Source organism: Catharus ustulatus, chromosome Z (genome assembly GCF_009819885.2).
Source record: "Catharus ustulatus isolate bCatUst1 chromosome Z, bCatUst1.pri.v2, whole genome shotgun sequence".
Taxonomy (NCBI): Eukaryota; Metazoa; Chordata; class Aves; order Passeriformes; family Turdidae; genus Catharus; species Catharus ustulatus.
Genome location: NC_046262.2, coordinates 66,065,148 through 66,085,828, shown reverse-complemented (window position 1 = coordinate 66,085,828; position 20,681 = coordinate 66,065,148). Strand labels below are relative to the sequence as shown.

The 20,681-nt window shown below is 39.8% G+C and overlaps 1 protein-coding gene across 1 annotated transcript in view; it reads left to right on the top strand.

Moving 5' to 3' along the window:
* Window positions 1-20,681, top strand: part of GAK (cyclin G associated kinase) — a 68,534-nt gene that overhangs the window by 10,023 nt on the left and 37,830 nt on the right. Inside the window, exons 6-11 of the mRNA XM_033084757.1 lie at window positions 2,132-2,257; window positions 3,345-3,434; window positions 10,855-10,990; window positions 11,428-11,540; window positions 12,100-12,211; window positions 14,381-14,504. Of these exons, the coding sequence (XP_032940648.1) occupies window positions 2,132-2,257; window positions 3,345-3,434; window positions 10,855-10,990; window positions 11,428-11,540; window positions 12,100-12,211; window positions 14,381-14,504 (701 nt within the window). The remainder of the gene's footprint in view (window positions 1-2,131; window positions 2,258-3,344; window positions 3,435-10,854; window positions 10,991-11,427; window positions 11,541-12,099; window positions 12,212-14,380; window positions 14,505-20,681) is intronic.

Genomic DNA, 20,681 nt, shown 5'->3' with positions numbered 1-20,681 from the left:
ATTGCATTGCCATAACTGCTGAGTGTTAGTGAAGGTCTCCACTGAAATTCTTTGCATCTCTTCAGACAACGTCTTTTCCTTGTGCTTGCAGTTAGGAACCGCTTGTACTCTATCCAAAACAAGCTGGCAGAAAAGTAGTGTATCATGTTTTGCTGATTGAGTTACCCTGAGTATTTTGTATTTGGTAAAATAGTTAAAACTAGTGAACTGCAGTTCTGGTTAATTAGATGTCTTAATGGAAGAGTTAAAGCTTTGAAGGGGAAGAACGTTGAATTATCTGTGAAGGATTGCATTGCCATTAGGACTGTGTAGTAAGCTGTTAGTTTTAGAACTGGTAACTTGCATTGTGTATCAGTACTTGTTTTTAATTTGAATTGTAAAATTTGGTAGGCATTATTCATGTTAGACTTTTGTTTCTTAGTAGTATTTGTTTTATTAGCCTTTACCTGGGATCTGTAGGGTTATGCTGTATAAAATGTTCTACCTTTAGGAACTTTGGAGATTTGAAAGGACTTACCTGAGTTTGAGTTTTGTATTTTGAAGGTGGGGTTCACCTTTACCTGTTCAATACACTTTAAATGAAGAAGCCCTAATCATCAGTGAGATTCTGCTATACTGTGAATAGATTTGAATTTTCATTAACATAAAAAAATAAGGCAGAGGAGATTTTTACTCTTGGAATAGCATTTAAATTTCACATGTCTGTATCCAACCTGATCTGATTTCATTTGAATATAATAACAGGAAAATTTGTTCCTCCTTAAGTAAACATGTACTCAGTTACTTTGGGGAAAGGAAAATAAGACCACTTTTCTAGAAGTAAATGTGTTACTTATTTTCAACACTCCTGATGAAAGTTTTGATGTTAGCTATTAGTATAGCACATAAATATAAACCTAGATTTGGTGACAGAGCTTTTTTATTTGCTTTATACCAATGAACGGGCTTTCAGGTCATGAAGTTGTGTCAAAGACATGTTAACCATTCCTCACTGAAATTTCTATATGCCAGCCTCTAGCTTTTGTAGAAAAGGTGCGTCTCTCTTCTGGAAAAAAAAGTAAAAAAACCTATTTACAAATAAATATACAATTTCTTTCATAACCAGTTGCATAGACATTGAGCTAATGCTGTAATTCAGAATGTTTTTTTCTTCTCAAGGAATGTACCTTCCTGACAGAGATAAAACATGGGAAAAGACAGGAATTTGGTTTTGTGCTGATCCCCTGTTGCTGAAGCTACAAAACAAGATTAAATGATTGTTGTGTTGCAGGGGGCAGAAGCCTTACTACAGTCAGGAGCCAAATAGATTTCATTTAACTGCACTACCTTTTTTAGCAGTCTAAACTAAGATCAGCTTAAGGTAAACTATGCAGCATAGAAAACCGTTAAGTCAGAGTTTGGAACCAATTAACTTTGATACCTTTTCCTAACTTTATATAGAGGTACAAGTTTTATTTTTCAGTCCTTTCATGATTATGACTTCAAGTACATCTGCCCAATACTTTTATAATTTCCTTAAGTTTCTTGCACATTTCGATAAACAATACAGGACAGTTGGAATTTATGAAGGAGAAAAAGGCAGGATAATGGATGATGAACTGTTCAGGCAGCATGTGGTCCTCAAACAGTTGTTTTTTGTCTCTGCACAGAGTCACAGTTGCCTCTTGGTGGGTGTCTCCTAGCAGCCTGCTTCCCTACTAGTACCTTCCTGGTTTTTGTCTGTAGCAGTCCTAACCTCCATTCCACTAGCAGTTAAGCTAGCAGTGTTCAGTTTTGTGTCTGAAAACATTTGGATTCTAAGACACTGCTTCTAAAGTTCTCATCTGAAAAACTGGCTTTTTCTTAGGCTTTAATGAAATTACCTTTTTTCCCCCCCGGGTTTATTTCTTGCTCTCCTAAATATTTCCTGCTCCTGGTGTGCTTGGTGCTTCCTTTTGAAACTTGCCTATGTTGCAACCATAGAAAATGACAGTACTCTCTGAAATCTTCGTTCTCCTGTAAACAATATTTTTGGCTAAAGTGATTAATTTTTAAATGTATGCACAAGTGAAAAAATGTGTAAAAGTGTGTTTAGAATACAGGGCAAAAAAGGGCACTTTAAAAAAATCTATTGTTCTACATCTTTTTGAAGGTGGAAAACTTGCTTATCAGTAATCAGGGAACAATTAAACTTTGTGACTTCGGTAGTGCTACAACTATAGCTTACTATCCTGACTACAACTGGTCTGCCCAGAAGAGAGCACTGGTTGAAGAAGAGGTGAGACTATTTTAATGTGATTTAATTTAATATCAACAGTTGATTAATTTAGCTATTACTGCTAATCTAGTATTAATTCATGAGGCACCTCTAAGAAAACGGAAGATGTTTTCAGTTAGTGTTATTTGTAAAGTTTTGATTTTATATTTGTTTTGTCAAAGTTCAAAAGCTGTCTGCAGTTATAATCATAGCTTGTGTTCTTTTGCTACATGTAGAAACACTGCTTCAGCATGGTCAGTGTCCATTCTGCAATCTGCTGTGAGAATAGAAGTGTTTACTAGGGCTTCTTCTAATTGCACTCTTGACAAGAAGTTGGTTGTGCCACACTGATTCCCATCTTCCTTCCAGTCTGTTTTTCTCAGTTGAGTGATATGTCAATGAGAGGGAAGTCTGCTCAGCAGAATAGGAATGGCAGTATTGCTGTGCCTTGGACTACAGTAACCAAATCCAGCATGCAGTCTACTTTGGCAGTTGCTCTTAGTTTAGAGTTGCAAGTAATTCTAGTAAATTTAATGTAGTACATCAGTGGGAGAAATACATTGAAGTTCGTGTGTACAACTTCTGACATCACAAGTCCCCGTTTTGCAATCTGGTGTTCTTGGAAAGAATATTCTTTTCACTGATGAAATGATGATGTCATACCACTGTCTTGTATAGTCTGTGCAAAAAGGTACTAGAAAAGGTCTTTTCAGGTGTTCTTATGACCAGAGTTTCATTTTGAATGTTATTTGGATATACTGTTATCAAGTGTGCTGGTAAAGTGAGAGACAATTCACTTATTATCTTTTTCTTTACTTTTGGTATGTTTTCCTGTCCATTTTTACCTCATGTAGAGCAGTCACTTTATGTGCTTTGCTGTTTGGGAGGACTCTTGACTATCACAGTCAGTTATTTGAGTATTCCTGTCTTCATGTGACCTTATGTCAAAGCTGTTGTGACTATTGCAGGATTCAACTGATGGCTTTTTCCTTGACAAGTGTTTCTGAATTTATTTTAAAAATGGACATATTATCCATTCTACTTGGAGAGCTGTTTCCTTGGCTGAATGCTGATAAAGCTCATTGTTCCAATAAATTGTCTTCTCCAGATCACAAGGAATACAACACCAATGTACAGGACACCCGAAATGATAGACTTGTATTCAAATTTTCCAATTGGTGAAAAGCAGGATATTTGGGTAAGAAGCTTTTTTTTTTTACCTTACTGGATCATGGTTGCTCATGTCATAGTGAAACTGACTTTGCTGGCTTTGTGTTGGCTTTTTGATTAAATAACTAAAGTACCAAAATAAATATAGGATAATGTCTTATCAAAATAAACTTAAATAGTATGGACTCTGTATCTAAATGTTAAAAGAATGAGATGTACTGTTCAAAGTTTTCTCCCAGATCAAGCTTGACTTCCATTTGAGAGGCAATGCGTAACTTCTCTAACATTCAGTAGAGTTGTTGCCTAGTGAAGCTTCTCACCATAAATCCAGAATACCTGGAATCCTTAGATTCAAATTCTTGCCTTTCATGCTCTGCTACTCTTATAATCCTGGGACAGCATTTTTCTGAGTTCAAAATGGTTTTGTCAAGGTATGGCATGTAACTGAAATACTGACAGATATTAAGGATGAGAACAATGCAGACATCATTCATGCTTTGTGTAGAAGGGATAATAAGCTGTTCACACTTACTAAAAAATCTGTAGCGAGAATTAGAGGTAAGCATTAAATCCTCAGCTGTACCTTTTCCAGCTGCATAATGTTCCAGTATGGAGGTACTCCCCAGTAGTGTAATGCTTAGCTACTTAGATTATGGGATGCTTTTTACAGAGGCAGGTGTCAAGCTCTTCAGTTCTTACCTATAATCAGCAATGTGTCAAAAGACAAATTGAGAAAATGTAATGCTGGTGCTTTAAAAGTTTTTTGTGTCGAATCTTGGAACTTTGTTCAGTTTATTAAATTAGTTGCAAGATATTGTGGAAACTCTTGTTCAACCTCTACAACTGTTTATGATGTTCTTGTGGCATGTAAAGAAACACAAAGTAGAACACATTTTTTTATCACTTGGTCTCCTCACGTGCATTAAATAGTGTCAGCCTGAGCCAGGATTACAGAACCACTAGGTTGGAAGAGACCTTCAAGATCATTCAGTCCAACCCATGTCCTAACGCCTCAACTAAACCATGGCACCGAGTGCTATATTCAGTCTTCTTTAAACACATCCAGGGATGGTGACTCTGTCACCTCCTTGGGTTGACCATGCCAGTAATTAATCATTCTTTCAATAAAAACTTTTTCCTGAAAATCAGCTTATATTTTCCTTGATGCAGCTTAAGACTGTGTCCTCTCATTCTGTCAGTTGCTGCCTGGAGAAAGAAACCAACCCCACCTGACTACACCCACCTTTCAGGGAGCTGTAGAGAGTGATAAGGTCACCTCTGAGTCTCCTTTTTTCCAGTCTGCACAACCCCAGCTCCCTCAGCTGTTCCTCACAGGGTTTGTGTTCCCAGCCCCTCCTCAGCCTCGTTGCCTCCTCTGGATGCCCTCAAGCATCTCAACGTCCTTCCTAAACTGAGGGCCCAGAGCTGGACACAGCGCTCAAGGTGTGGCCTCACCAGTGCTGAGTACAGGGGAAGAATGACCTCCATGCACCTGCTGGCCACACTGTTCCTGACACAGACCAGGGACCATTGGCCTTCTGGGCCACCAGGGCACACTGCTGGCTCATGTTCAGTTGACTGTTGACCAGCACCCCCAGGTCCCTTCCTACCTGGGCACTGTCCAGCCACACTGTCCCCAGCCTATAACACTGCAGGGGGTTATTGTGACCAAAATACAGGACTTGACACTTGGACTTATTAAACTTCAACTTATTGGACTGTGCTCATCCATTCAACTGTTGTGTTGTCTGAAAATTTACTAATAAAAGACTCAACACTCTCATCCATGTCATCAATAAAAATATTGAACAGGACAGGCCCCAGCCCAGACTCCTGATAAACACCACTGGTGACTGATCCCCAGCTGTATGCAGCACCGTTCAGCACCACTCTCTGGGCCTGGCCCTCCAGCCAGTTCCTATAACCCTGCACAGAGTGCTCCTGTCCAAGCCATGGGCTGCCAGCTTTTCCAGGAGTGTGCTGTGGGAGACAGTGCCAAAGGCCTTGCTGAAGTCCAGGTACACAACATCCACAGCCTTTCCTGCATCCCACCAGGCAGGTCACCTGGTCACTAAAGGAGATCAGGTTGGTTAAACACGACCTACCACTCCTAAACCTATGCTGGCTGGATGGCACTCAGTATGAACTGTTCCATGACCTTGCCAGGTGCTGAGGTCAGGCTAACTGGCCTATAGTTACCAGGATTCCTCTTCCCACCCTTTTAATGAATGGGTGTCGCATTGTCCAGCTTCCAGTCATCTGGAACCTCTCCAGTGAGCTAGGACTGCTGGTAAATGATGGAGAGGCTTCACAAGCTCATCTACCAGTTCCCTCATCACCCTGGGATGGATCCCATCTGGTCCCATAGATTTATGAACATCAAAGCTGCTCAGCAGTTGTCTGACTGCCTCCTCCTGGATAACAGAGGGACCATTCTGCTCCCTGACACCATCTACCATCCCAGGAGGACAGTTGTCCTGAGGACAAGCCATCTTCATATTAAAGAGTGAGGCAAAGAAGGAATTAGCATTTCTGCCTTCTCCTCATCTGCAGTTATGAAGTTCCTTCCCTCATCCAGTAGAGAAGAAAGGTTGGTCTTACCCTTCCTTTTGCCATTAATACATTTGTAAAAACACTTTTTGTTGTCCTTTACAAAAGTTGCCAAATGAAGTTTGAACTGAGCTTTAGCCTCCCTGGTTTTTTTCCTGCATGCCCTAGCGTGCCCTGTAAATACTTACTGAGGGACCTACCCCTCCTTCCAAAGATGATACATCCTCTTTTTATTCCTAAGTTCCTTCAAAGCCTCTTTGCTCATCCAGTGTGGATGTTTGCCTCGTTATCATCCAATTAAACACAAAACTAGAAATGTATTTCATAAAAGCCTCACTCAAAATGGCAATTGCAGTTTATTATTTTGTTTAAAATAACTCTGGATATGTTAGTGTTAACATCCTGATTGTCTCCTATGTTTTGGGAAGCTCTATTTCATTTACCTTACCTGGGTTGGAACATATTGTTCCATATTTTTTCCTTTATGCTTTGAGTTCAATAAAAATATAGAAGTATTTGACAGTAGAATATTGTCTTGTCGTTGGAAGCATAAATGATTTGTAGTTTGTGGTTAGGTTAACAAAACAGTTTTCCGAAGAAAGCAGGTAGAGTGATTAACACTCTTGAGTCTGCGTGTTTGTCAGTGTGTGAGCTTAAAAGCCAAGGAAGTAATATCTGTCTTAGCAGCATAGATGAAAGGTTAGTTATCAACCACATTGACTCCACAATGGGACTGTGGTTAGGTATCACTATGACTATAGTTTCTTAGACTTGGCTGACTGCTTTCTGTACATTTCCTACCTAAGTCTAAAGATCAGAAAATAAACACTAAATCCAAATAGTGGCATGTTTTAGTTACTTGTTTTCAAAATTAATGTGAATTCCTGTGACAGGCTGTTCCTTGTCGGGTGATCTTTCTCTGTACTTAAAAGGTCCTTTATACCCTCTCACTCTCAAAGATTTCTGAAAGAGCAAAGGAGTTGAATTTGGAAATGTTTATTTAAGGAGCAAAATTTCCAAGTTGGGCTCTCCTTACCAATATCTAATTCAAAAATCATAATGGTTCACGCAAGACATTCTGCACGTTATAATTCAATGTGAGCTGAACAGTCTCTTTATGTTTCATGTACAGTAATTTCACGACCATAAGGTGCACCGGATTATAAGGCGCAGCTCCGGGAGTCAGCAAATTTCTCAACTTTGTACATTATATAAGGCGCACCGGACTATAAGGTGCGCTTTTTTTTTGCAGCGAGGAGCTGCGCTGCGCGCAAGGAAGTAACGAAGTAGTAATGCCTCCCTGCCTGCGTTGCTCCCGGCATTGCTTTGGGCTCCCGGGGCCGCCCCCCACCTCTCTGCCCGCGCTGCTCCTGGTGCCTGGGGCCACCTGGGCTGCCTCCATCTCCCTGCCTGTGCTGCTCCCAGTGCCTGGGGCCACCTCCCGCCTCCCTGTCCACGCTGCTCCGGGCGCCCAGACCACCCCCAGCCTCCCTGCCAGTGCTGCTCTTGGTGCCTGGGGCCGCCCCCCGCCTCTCTGCCCGCGCTGTCCCCCGCACCCGGGGCCACCCAGGGCCGCCTCCCGCCTCCCTACTAGCGCTGCCCTTGGTGCCTGGGGCTGCCCACAGCCACTCTCGCATTGCTACTTGGCTCTCCCACGGCGCCACCCCCCCTCGCGGCTCTCACTTCCGGGGTGGCAAATTTCGCAACTTTGTACGTTATATAAGGCGCACCAGACTATAAGGTGCACTTCCGGCTTCAGGCCAGAATTTGAGTCAAAAGGGTGCGCCTTATAGTCATGAAATTACTGTAGTTTAATTTGACTTAATGTTGCTGCGGTGTAATAGCTGTGTCATCCTGTAGCTGTACTGTAGAACTTTAGTGTGCTGCTTGTTGCCTGAAGCTTGTCAGGGGAAAAATATCAATATTCTCATTTGTTCCAAACAATCCCACCCCTTCCTTATTCCCTCAATCCCCAAACACTATCTCAACCCTCCAAAAACCCCACTGTCCCCCTTAAGGAAGGTTTAAATTAGTTGCTGGTGAAGACCCACTAGCAGGTCAAAAAGTTACTCCTAGTTATTTTTGATTGCTTTGTGGTTCTGCTTTTTTTGTACCTTCTGGCACATGAGCACTCAGAAGGATCCGGGCAACTTCTATAGAGGGACTGTGCAGCTTTGGGACAACATCTTGGGAATGATGAGCACTTGCTGCTGTAGCAGTGCTGATGCTGTGTGAATGGTGTTGGCTTTGAGGAGTTGCCTTGCTGCAACTGAAATTGCCTTCCAGCCAAATTGACAGTTGTTGTTAAAAACAGCCAACATTTATCACAGTTACAATTGTAAGTTTCAGGTAAAACAGAGAAAATTAAAAGCATTCTCCAGCAATTGAAGCAAAAATCAAATGCTAGTAGCCTCCCTGTTTCCTGTGTGTTCAACTGATTTCCTTGGTGCTTTTCTCTACTGTGTGGCTGTGGGTGCTCTCTCCTGATGTGCAGAGCATCTTGAACTGCACAGGGAGCAGTTTCATTCCTCTAACCAAATGATGATCTGCTTTGTAAGCAAGCATTTTGTGAAAGCGTAGGTTGTATTTTCTGTACTGCCCAGCTGGATTAGTTAATGTGGACTGTGTGATGCTTCCACGTACACATTACAGAGTTTTTTTCCCACCGCCTGACAAAAATGTGCAAGAATATGCAGAATTAACGTAGGTACTTTAATTCTGGTCCTGGACTGAGATACTAAGTGTTTTGGAGTACAGTAAATTCACGAATACAAGCCGCACTGAGTATGAGCCGCATCTCTGGGTGTTGGCAAATATTTCGGTTTTTGTCCATAAATAAGCCGCACCCGAATATAAGCCACTCTGTCGTTCGCAGCAAGGACCCGTGTGCAATTAGTAACAGAACCGCGGGAGGGCGGGGTTTACTGGCTGAGCTAAGGCTGTGCAGGCTCGGCCTGCTAGGGGCTGCCGAAGGGGCCAGGTGGCCCAGCCTGGTGCTGCCGCTCGAGGCCGGCCGCCGCTGCCACTGGGCTCGGTCACCCTGGGTCGGCACTGCCCGCGGTGGCAGGCAGGGACGGAGCTTCCCCCACTCCTACGGCAGCGGCGGCGGGCGGGGACGGAGCCTTCCCGCACCCGTGGCGCCGGCGGCGGGCAGGGACGGAGCTTTCCCGCGCCCGTGGCACCGGCGGCGGGCGCGGACAAAGCACCCCACCTCCTCCCCAGGCCACAGCAATGGCTGCGCGGGGCTCCCGTCGGCTCCCCGAGCCGCGGCAATGGCGGCGCGCCCCCTTCCCCCCCTCCTCCCCTGGGCTGCGGCAGAGGAGGGAAGAAGAGAGCTCTCCCGCCTCTCTCCCCGCCCCCTGTGCTGCCTGCAGGGAGCCAGGGCAACGCAGTAACACCGTAACAATCGCGGAATGCCGGCTTTTACTGGCAGGTGCTTGGCTCGGCACCCTGGCTGGCACGTCTGGGGTTGTAAATGTCAGAAAATTATTCACATATTAGCCGCCCCCGACTATTAGCCACACTTCCGGGTTTCCGCCAAAATTTTTGTCAAATTGCTGCGGCTTGTATTCGTGAAATTACTGTAACTAAATCTCTACACTTCAGAGGCTTTAATAACTTTCAGACCTTAGAAGCTGTTCTTGGGATAAATTGACAGCTAAGGGCATGTGGAGATGGTGCACACAGAGGAGTGGAGGCAGTGGGCAATTTTCTGAGGTAACATCTTGAATGGATTGCTTCATCTGTGAGTACTATAAAAGCCCATATGCTTCAGCAGCCATCTGTGCTGGGGTTCAGAAGAAACTTTGAGAAGGAATTTTCCAACTCACTGTGCCAACAGTTAAGCGGAGGCATTGGATGCTTTATTATCAATTTTTTATGGGTGAAATGGAACATGTTTCTGTTATAATAGTATAATTCTGTCAGTATATTTCATATCTTAATTTATTTGAAAAAATATGTACCAATTTACATTTACTCTAGTAAGATATTCAGTTATCCTAGCTAATCCCTAACACCTAGGTTATTCAGAGATTAGAATTCAAAACTCACTTGTGTCTTACTTGTTGTACTCTCAGGTTACAAAAATCTCAAGTTGGACTCATGAAGGAACTTCGAAGTTCCCAGGCTGTGGTAGTCCAGGTTTTGTGATTTTTGAGGCTTGAATGTACTAGTCTGAAAGTTGTCTTAAATTTTATTTGTTCCAATAATTGAATAGCCATCTGACCATAGGGAATAAAGAGACTGTCATTTTGGGGTTATTTTCTTCAAACCTTTACCAGAAGATGCATTTTAGAGAGAATGTTGTGTCTCCCTAGTGTCATTTAACCAACTAAATGTATAAGCTTAACACTTACATAATCACCTAGCTTTTGTATTGCGTGATAATGTGTCTCAATTAGACCAAATTCTGTTTTGATAAATAAAATGTGTCTCCTTGCAGCACAAGATGGAGATACAAAATAAAACTTTTGAACTTTTTTTTGAAAGAATAATTGTGTTCTTGGACCTGTTCAGTATGGCAAGAACGACTCATTTTTGTATGCTTTGAAATTCACAAAATGGATTTTTTGTAATGACTTCTAAATGATTTTAAAAAAAAAGACAGGAATAGTTTTCCCAAGTAACAAGTGATAGGACAAGAGGATATGACCTCAAGTTGCGCAGGGGGATGCTTAGGTTGGATGTTAGGAAATATTTCTTCACTGTAAGGGTTATTGGGCATTGGAAGAGACTGTCCAGGGCAATGGTTGAGTTACCATCCCTGAAGGTATTTATAAGACATGTAGGTTTTACTTGGCAGTGCTGAGTTAACATTTGAACTTGAGGGTCGTAAAGGTCTTTTCCAGCCTAAAGGTCCCCATGATTCTATGCAGTATTTCTGTTTGTCTCTGTAGGCTCTGGGCTGTATCCTGTACTTGCTGTGCTTTAGGCAGCACCCATTTGAAGATGGAGCTAAGCTTCGCATAGTCAATGGGAAGTACATCATCCCACAAAATGACACCCGCTATTCTGTGTTTCATGATCTCATTCGTAAGTTTACGGTGTTATTTTATTCAGTGTCTTAGTGGATGTAGGTTGTTATTGACAGTTGTTTTACTGATAGTTAAATGTTGTTGACATATGATGGTGAAAAAGGTAAACAGCAGCAGCTTAGTTTACTAATAATCCATTATTAAAAAACTATTAAATTTATGTGAAAGCGGCGTTTTTAGTTCTGCTAAGTGTCTCTGATGTTCATTATTAACTGATCCCAAGGTGTATTCTTTGAAATATTATTGACCCTATGTAGTGTTGTTTTTTTTCTCATGGATACTATTATGAGAATTATATTTAGATACCGATTTAGCAGTTTTTCTGCTCTGTTTATGTGTTTGCTTATTGCACTGAATGTATTGAAGAAATTTTTATCAGCTGGGAGAAAAGGTCTGAAGGATTTGTTACATTGTCTAAATCTCCTCTTTTTGTAGGCTCCACTTTGAAAGTGAACCCAGACGAGAGGTTGTCAATCACTGAAGTTGTAAATCAACTGCAGGAGATTGCAGCAGCTAGGAATGTCAATCCTAAATCCCCCATCACTGAGGTAAATACGTCTCATAAGGAGTATTATTGATTAGACCTTTTTTTTGTCCTCTACTGTGTATGTGCATTTAGTAAAAGATTTCAGAGCAGGTCTCCTGTTCCTTAGTATTTTGAAAGTTTTGCACTAATTTATTTTGAACTTCAATTGCATCCATCAGTATCTTTCCAAGGATCTTTGAAACTAAGCCCTTTAAAGCACAGGGACCTTAAAAGAAGTAAAATATTTCTTACTGCTTTTTGAAAATCTTTTCATTCTCTTGGTTTATTCTTCCGTATGCTATCTCTGTTTGACATGCTATATTTTATCATAATTAACTTGTACAGTTAAGTTCCCTATATGGAGGCTCTGCTTACACTAACTTGAAACCCACTTAGGCGTTTCCTGTTCAGTGCTTAGTTTGCACTATATTGCAGCTGAGTCAATTAGTGTATCTTAACTTTCTGGCTTTGTCCTAAGATTCAGTTTACTTGTTCTCACCAAGTAGCAGTAATTTGCCAAGCATAGCAAGATGACTAAATTAGCAAGAAAATTCTCATCTGGAATCTCATTTCATCTTCAGCTCCTGGAACAAAATGGGGGCTATGGAAACAATGCTCAGCCTCGGACATCCATGACCTCTGTTTCACAGAGCTCCAAGCCTGCAGGGCAGCTCAACAATTTGTACAATGCAGGTATGTTCAGAAAGAGATGTCATTTTAGTATAAAGACAATTGCATATCTTCCATGGGGGAGTAAAGTAATTTGGGGGTTTTAGATATTTTGCACTAGTGCTAGATGTTTGGCATTTATATCCTTCCTCCATGTGTTTTTTTTTGCAAGGTTTGATTTTAGGTTGATACATGCAAATATAGATTTCTCAAGTTCATTGCTGTGCAAGATAAAAATTTTGTTTCCTATGGAAAATAATTTAAAGTGCGCTATTGACTGGTAGAGGCAGTAGTGTTTACATAAGTGAGCTAAACCTTAATGAAAGGTTGCATATGAGAAGCAGTCATGGTCTAAAAGATAAGAGCTGTAGAGGAAGAGTCATTAGGTTATGAGAAACAGGTGAAAATAGCTGATTTTAAACCCCAAAATTTTTTGATTCAATGAGGCAATGATATTTGAAAAGTGCATTGTCTAAAAAGCAGCATTTAATAGGAGATTAAATTTGAACTGTTAAAAATTCTCGGGTGTTGTATTTTAATTGAAACATTGTTACCTTGTGGCAGAAGGTACTGAAATCAGGACATAGCCTGAGTTTGTGTTCAACACTGAATCTCTGAGGTAAAAAAAGGGAGAGTTGCCTTTGCTTTTCCAGAGGAGCTATTTAACATCAGGTGTGTTACAACATAGATGGCAGCTATTTGTGGTGTGTTGGTATCACTTTGTGTTCAAATGGGCTTCATGTCTGGCAGACAAGAGAGCTTAATAAAGAAATGCAGAAGCAGTTGTAGGGATTCTGGCTATGAACCGTGGTAGTTCAGTAATGCTCAGAAGTTGCTGACTCTTCATATGTGTTTATTTTAGACTACAAAAAGCTTGTATGAGGAAGAAATAATTCCATAAGCATTTGGGTCCACTTTTCTCTCCTGCCCAAAAGGACTTTTGACCCTCCATGATATTTTGAAGTGCATCTGACAGTGATAATAATCTAAAGCTATTTAGTTTTTCACTTCCAAAAGAGCCATGTCTGACAACCTCAAAGGGAAAAGGCAGCAGTCTAAATTCAGTCTGGTGGCTATCCAGTTAGCCCTTCCAGAAACAGCTGTAGGTGGTACTGCCTTGAGCCTAGCTAATTATGGGAGCATCGTCCAGGCCTTCAGGAGAGGGTTGCACCATGGGACATCAGTGGTGAGGAGGAGGACTTGGGACTCCATCTGACAGAAACAGTGTTGGATTAGCAGAACTAAATGGAATCAACCAAAACAAAATGCCACATTAAAAGCTGACATAGTCTGTAGAAATGGATAGTCCAGAGTGTATTCAGTTGAAAATACTTGATATGGTAAAGAAAATAAACTTGATAGGCTTATTTACATCTAGTTTTTACTATTCTTTCTGCACCCATATTAACTACTATATCTGAATATGGAGCACTTCATTAGTATAGAAGAGATCAAGGGAGTATTTCATATTGTATTCAGTTTTCCTTCCAGCTTGATATTTCTTGTTTGGTATTAATTATGATAAACTGTCAATGAGACAAGGGATATCAATTTTCCAGGGGAAATATTAAAATTGGCTAACATTTATTGCACTAATAGTATGTATATATCAATTTCTGTGGAAGAATCCAGTATCCTAATACAGTTATAATCAAAAGTCTGTCTGGTCGTCTGTTTTGTGCAAGAATGCCTACTGTCTATTGTATACAATCATATTAATAGGGATATTGTGCTGTGATGTTATGCTATCTGGGATGTTATTGTGCTTAAAATTTAAGCTTAACTATGCCAGCTGCTTCTGAAGCCCTGCATTAAAATGTATCTACTGGAGATGGTTAAGTAGATCTGCTAATGATAAGCTGCGCTTTAGAAACTGGTACTAAAAGGCAATGTTTTGCTGCATTGACACTATGAAACATATGCCTTACTTCCAGAGTTTTTTACCTTGTTTTCTCATAAATACAGACAGCAAATTAATGTGTTAAGTATATCACTAGTACTTCCTGACTGCAGGAAGTACTGTTTTTTTGCACAGGTCATAGTTAAGGAGAACTTTGGAACTGTGAGCCTTACAGCAAGGCATAGCTTGTATATGCATTCACTTCCTTCCGGCTTCATAGGCAACATACTTTAAGTCATATCCTGGAATGGGCTCCATAATAAAGTACAATTATTTTTATTCAACTACTCTAGGCCTGACCGTTGCGGAATGTGACCAGACTTATGGAGGGTTCTTTGATATTCTGAGGGGTGGAACAGAGCGATTTTTCACTAATATTAAGGATACATCTTCTAAAGTTATCCAGTCTGTGGCCAAGTGAGTAAAAAAAAAATAATTAAACAATTGTGCTGATAAGAGTTCTAAATGAAGGCACAGGAGTTTACTCCAGAAATGGTAAATTCAACATATTTGTCCCAAGTTTGAGCTGTAATAGCTGATAGCTACACCCCTGAGATTTTATGTATGATATTAATGCAAAAGTTACTTCAGCAGTCATATACTAGAATTGAAAATGTTGCACTAAGAACCTGTCTGTAAATACTGCTTACCCTACTGTATTTTACATACTGAAAACTTCTGAGATGAGAAGGTGGGAGCTGGTAGTAGCATGGAGAATTGAATTATTAGATAGGGCCTTCATGAGTAAGAAAGGAATTAAAAAGATGGAGTGGTGAAAGGTACTAATCAAGGGAATAGATGTGAAGAGGGGAAGAAACCTGCAGGGAAATAAGGTCTTCAGTTCAGTTTCCAGGTGGAGTCCTATGCCTTCAAGGCAATGTGAGAGGAACTGCAGTTTGTCTCCTTTGCCCTGTATGGTGTGTATGAATACTCTCATGTTTAAACATGTATGTTTTCAGATTTGTATTGTGTGGTTTTTTTTTTTTTTCTAATCAGGTTGTCAGTCCCATTTCAAATATTTCTAATACTTACTTATGATCAATATTAATCAGTCTATACAAATTACACATTTTTAGATCATAATAAAATTCTATACACTATTAAAGGGTTTTCTTAGTTCTAATAAGAGCAGGTAAGTCACTACTGAATACTGTGTCTGAACTAGAGCCTCCAAAAGAATACTGAACTTTATCTGTGAACTGTATCTATTTCTCACTGTAGGCTTAGTTCTAATAAGAGTGGGTAAGTCACTACTGAATACTGTTTCTGAACTAGAGCCTTCAAAAGAATACTCTTACACTTAACCTGTTTAAACTGCCAAATATGGCTTAGAAAGGCCATGTCCTCTATTTTTTAAAGATCGCAAAAGCTTCACTACTTTGGTTTGTCCTTAAGTTTTCTATAGAAGTAACTGAGACAGTGGCATTAAACCTTTCTCCCTGGGAAAACACAGGACAGGGAGGTGTAAAAGGGGAACAAACTGTTGCATAATGAAAAGCAGTTTTGACAAAATTACAAGCCCTACTTTCCCATGGCAGTGTGTTTGATCTTACTATGTTTTTATTGTACTACATGCATCTAAAGTACACTTACACTTCACTTTCTTATTCTCTTTACTCCACGTGAATTTCTGGGCGCATCTCCATCATTTAGTTATATTTGAAGCAGTTTTCTCTTCCTGCTCTTGCACGTGGTTTCTTCCTTAAAGGCTACTGGAAATTTAATTACTTTTAAAAATTTCATCTTGTGTGGTTTTTCTCTTTTCTAGCGATGGATTAAGACTGCCTAAATTGTCTTTTTAATGGGTGGCTTGTGCTGTGCCTACACCTTATTTTTATTTCTCTTACCTTACAGATGTGTGTAACTTTTTGCTTTATGTGATTTCCTTTGCTTCCATAGTAAGTGTAGTGGGCAAGGAATAAACAGTAACTGTACATCCAACCACATCTGCAACTCATCTAGCAACTTCTGAAGTACTAGACAGTGAGTACTTGCTGTCTGAAAAGATTCTGTTCAGTTCTCATGCTCTTCTCTACAGCTGTTTGTTTAGATTATACTGACTGTCCAAAATAAGTCTTGCATCTGTCTTATTGTTGAGACTTAGTATGCTTCTTCTCGGTTGCTAGTTAGAGTTCTGTTGCTGAGCACAACAGCTTAGTGCATGCCTTGTGGAACTTACTAAATATTAGTCAATGGAAAACTCACTGCGTTTACCTGGTTTGAATTACAGTAAGTCATATATGGATGTTTACTAGAACTGAGTATCTTGAAAATGTGATTGTTTGACCTCATACTGTTTTGTAGCTTTTAATAGGTAGGTATATTGTCATATCCAAAGAAGATCAATTAGCCTGAGACCTTTTCAAGCTACTGAGGAATACACATTTGCATGGACCATGGTGGATTGACAGAGGATTGTCAGATAGCGTGTTATGTCCCAAGATTCATCATGAGAAAATCAGTCTCTCTTAGATGTTTTGGCCTTGGTTGGTTGAAATAAGGGGTTTTTGTTGACTCTTGACCATCACCTGTGACACAATATTGCGAAACTGTCAATTTTTTGTTAAAGTTTTGCACTATCATAAGCAAATCTTGGTTTTGCGGAGCACCCTCTGTCTCCATAGAACTGTGTTTTTCTTTTCTTGTATTATCTGAGTGGATTTAGTCATTGGGCTGAGAAGTGGGGAAAAAAAAGAGGGACTGCTCCAGGCATGCAATTCTGCTAGTGAGAATAAGTAACTTTAATGCTTATTTTCCAGTGACTGAAAGACAAACTCTCTCCATTTGTAATTTGCCAATGTTATTTAGCAGCCCTGAGTTGTCTAGTTTTCATTCTTTGGATTGCCTTTATTTTAAATTCTTACTGTATTTGACAGTCTAGTGAAATGGCAAGACATGAATTAACATGACCAGACTGTTCTGTAGGGCCTAAAGTAGGCTTAGTTCCTTTAGTATTTAAAGTTGCTAGCATTTAGCATTGACTGTTCTGCTGAGAGTTCCACCACTGAGCTTATGCATTCTTAAACTGTGTTTTAATCAAGCTGAATTGTTAGTTCTTTGTTTGCATCTACTGTAGGGCATGTTGTATGTCTGTCATGTTCATTCTCTGTCTTCACAAACTTGTGTTGCGGATATAGCTGATAGAGTCGGCAATGTGAGAATACCTCTTCTGCTGTTGCATCTTTGGCTGCCTTTCCAAAACTCCTCAACCAACGTAAGAAGCACACATTCTGGAAAAATTAAAATGTCTCTTCCTTGTCATGAGTTTTCCTCACCCCACTTAAGCACTTTCCATGTTGGAGTCTATTATTTCATTAGGTAGGCTCTCTCCTTCCTACTTATCATTGCTTTTCTGAATTACAGTTACTTCCTTTGTCTGCAGACAGACTTCTATCTCACTGAATCCAAACTACAGTGTACGATTTAAGTATTTTGTTGTTGTGACAAACAAATTATATTTTCATTTTCTGTAACTACCTTTAGCTTGATTCGGATTTTGGTCTCTTGTTAGTCCTAATAAATGCTAAAGTCTGAAAACCGAAACACACATTACAGGCTGCTAGGAACAGGAGAGTTAATGAGGACCATCTTTATTGTGCCCCAGGCCACCTCAGTTAAGAGTGTCATAGCCTCTGTTGCAGGTTCAGGTCGGGCAGATGCAGCAGCTTATAGTTCAATGAGAGAGGACGAAGAGCAGCAGAGGTTTAGCCCTCTTGTTACAAACGGACTTAATAGCAAATGGCAGGGTGGAGATGGAGAAGATATGCATTGCTTTGTGAAGTGGCACCATCTACACAGACAGTAGCTTGGATCCAGCAGATGTGTCCATGTGTGCATGGAAGCTTACCTACAGCTGCACAGCCACAGCGTTTCTCTGTTAAGCTCATCAGTTTCTTGCTTGTGGAGCTTCTGTGCCCTTGACCAGTTTTCGTGCTTACTGAGGTCTGCATCCATACAGGTTACAAATGCCCTGACAAAAAACATAGCTAAATATTTTAAGGATTGGATCTTCACCGGTATTGAAAGCAGCAGGCAAAACTTGTGATCCGTCTTCCTTTGCTTTGTCAGAACAGTTTCTTTTGCTGAAGAGATTACAATGTAGTAATCTAGGAAAAATTATTTGGCTTTATGCTTGCTTTCTTTGCTTTTAATTTGTTTCTTTACCATTTTATTTCATGGATCTTTGCATTGTACTAGGTGGTTGCATGATTAATTCACTTTTATGAAGCAAAACCAAGTGGGAACAGAGAGATATGGATTTTAGTGCTGTTTTTCTTCCTGGCTTTTAAAAAATAAATTGGAAAAAATGATGGATGGATTTTTTTTTCCTAATGCTGTAAGTGTAGAGATGTCTGGAGGAAGACTGCACAGTGTTAGAGCAGTATTTAACTTAAGGGTTTATGTGCTCACATTGTAACTGTGCTGGTTAGTGTGTTATTCTTTGTTCTCTATCATCTTCAGTTGTTAGTAAGCAGGAAGTATTGCCATAAAATTTTGTTCTAGTTTATTTTGTGAGTTTAGTTGCTAATTTTAGTTTCATTGTTTTTATTTCCTTGGAATGGTCTTTTGTTTAATATTACTTACAGTCTTTAGGTCCATCTAGTCTCTGGCAAGGATGATAATGCCAACCATTTACACAGTGAGAAGTTTTTAACATGTAGTTAGGACTTCTTATTTTTGCTTTGATATTTATTCTGCAAAATCAGAATTCATGTCTTATTTGCTTCATTTCATAGAGTCAAATAGTAGTTTTGATTGGAAGCAGCATCTGATTCTAATCCTTGAGCAACGGGCAGGGACACCTTCAGCTAGACCAGACTAATACAATCTGGTCTCTTTCAGTTCAAAACCATTCCCTCATATCCTGTCATTACATGCCTTTGCAAAAAGTCCCTCTCCAGCTTTCTTGTAGGCAGGCCCCCATTAGATATTGTAAGGAAATAACCCTATACCTCCATACAGAGACTAGATTAGTCTAGTCCTGCCCCACAATGAAGTAGTCCCAGTAGTTTTGAAGAAGCCTGGTATAATCAGAAAAGTGACTAAATGTTGGTGTCCCATTGTACTTTTTTGTTGAGCTTAATTAGACCCTTGAGAGCATATGGAGTTTCCCATGTTGGATCGCAGACAGGCTGAAAACACTTTATGTATCTCTATGTTTGCATGCTTTTCTTCTCTTACCACCTGTCAATAAAACTGCTGTCCAAATGAAATTCTTGCTGTTAAGGATATGAAATGAAAGACTTTATTTGTGATTTTTACTTGGAGAGTTTTATCTTGAAATGCATAGAATGCTTAAACAATGAGAAGAATACATGTTTTTTTCAACTTCTTACTATTTAAAGAAATGATAACCCAAAGTTAGAACACTGCTGAAAACAGAGTACCTTGTGTTAAGGTCTTACTTCTGAAATAGGTGTGAAATCTTCAGAATAAAGTTCGATGAATTCAAAGACATGGTGACATGTTCTGGAGACTTGTGTTGATTTTACAGTTAAGAAGCTTTATTTTAATTAAGACTGCAAAAATTCTGAAGCTTTTTTCAGTGTGATAGACACATACTTGGCATACTCCTGCAAAATCCGAAGCCTAAGTTGACCATGCTGGACTATGTTGTTGACTACTAAACTGCACTCCTGTATTTATGTGTGTATGGTGAGATCCATGTTCCTAATGTTGCTTTTTAATTTAGACAAATATAAGAGCCAAAGCTGAGTTGAGTTGTGTTGGTAGTAAGAGGTCAATGTCTGAAAGTCTTCCTGAGGGAATGGGTGTGAGTACTGTTGGTTTTTTGCTCTTAATAGTTTTGGACCAATGTCACAAGTTGCTGCTTAACTTAGGTGTTAGGGTATTGAAGGGATAATGGTTCTGTGTTATACAGCTGTCATATTAGTTGGTCCTTTGTCTTGATACCAAAAAAACCTGATATTAGAATGATTACATGTTTTCTTGCTTGAATCTGCTGAATGTAACAAAGAAATATCATTTTACGCATCTCATCTCTATAAAGGACTACAATCATCACAGATTTTACTATACAATTGTTATTAGCTCTGAATGTTAATTTCTGCCTTAATTTGTTTGGCTGCAACAGAAATACCACCTAAGCTTACATGATGAAGGTGCATAAAATTTGGAATTTGCACCCTCCTTATTTGTACCTCCTTATGCAAGGTTTCTCAAGGCTGTGGGTTTTGGGTTTTTTTAATGCTTTGTCTAGCGAGACTCAAACTTCCTTGTGGTTTCAGTTTGAGACAGGGAGTCATTATCACTGCTAGGACACTGATTATGCCATTCTGCATAATTACTGTTAAATGGCCTTGCATTCAGAAGATTTTTCGTCCCTAATCTAAAATCCTCCTCTCTATCCTTGTATATTAAATCTACATTTATATATACAGTATGTATTTTTAATCAATCCCTCTAATCTCCATCATGACTATTACTAGCAAGCAGTAAAGAATCAAAACTTAATGTTCTCTCTTGGTATTTCAAAATTTGAGTGCGGTATCCTAGGTCTGCTCTTCTAAGCAGTATCTTGAAATTTTGTTGAGGTACGAAAGTTTCATTAGTGCTTCTGAATTAATTTAATAC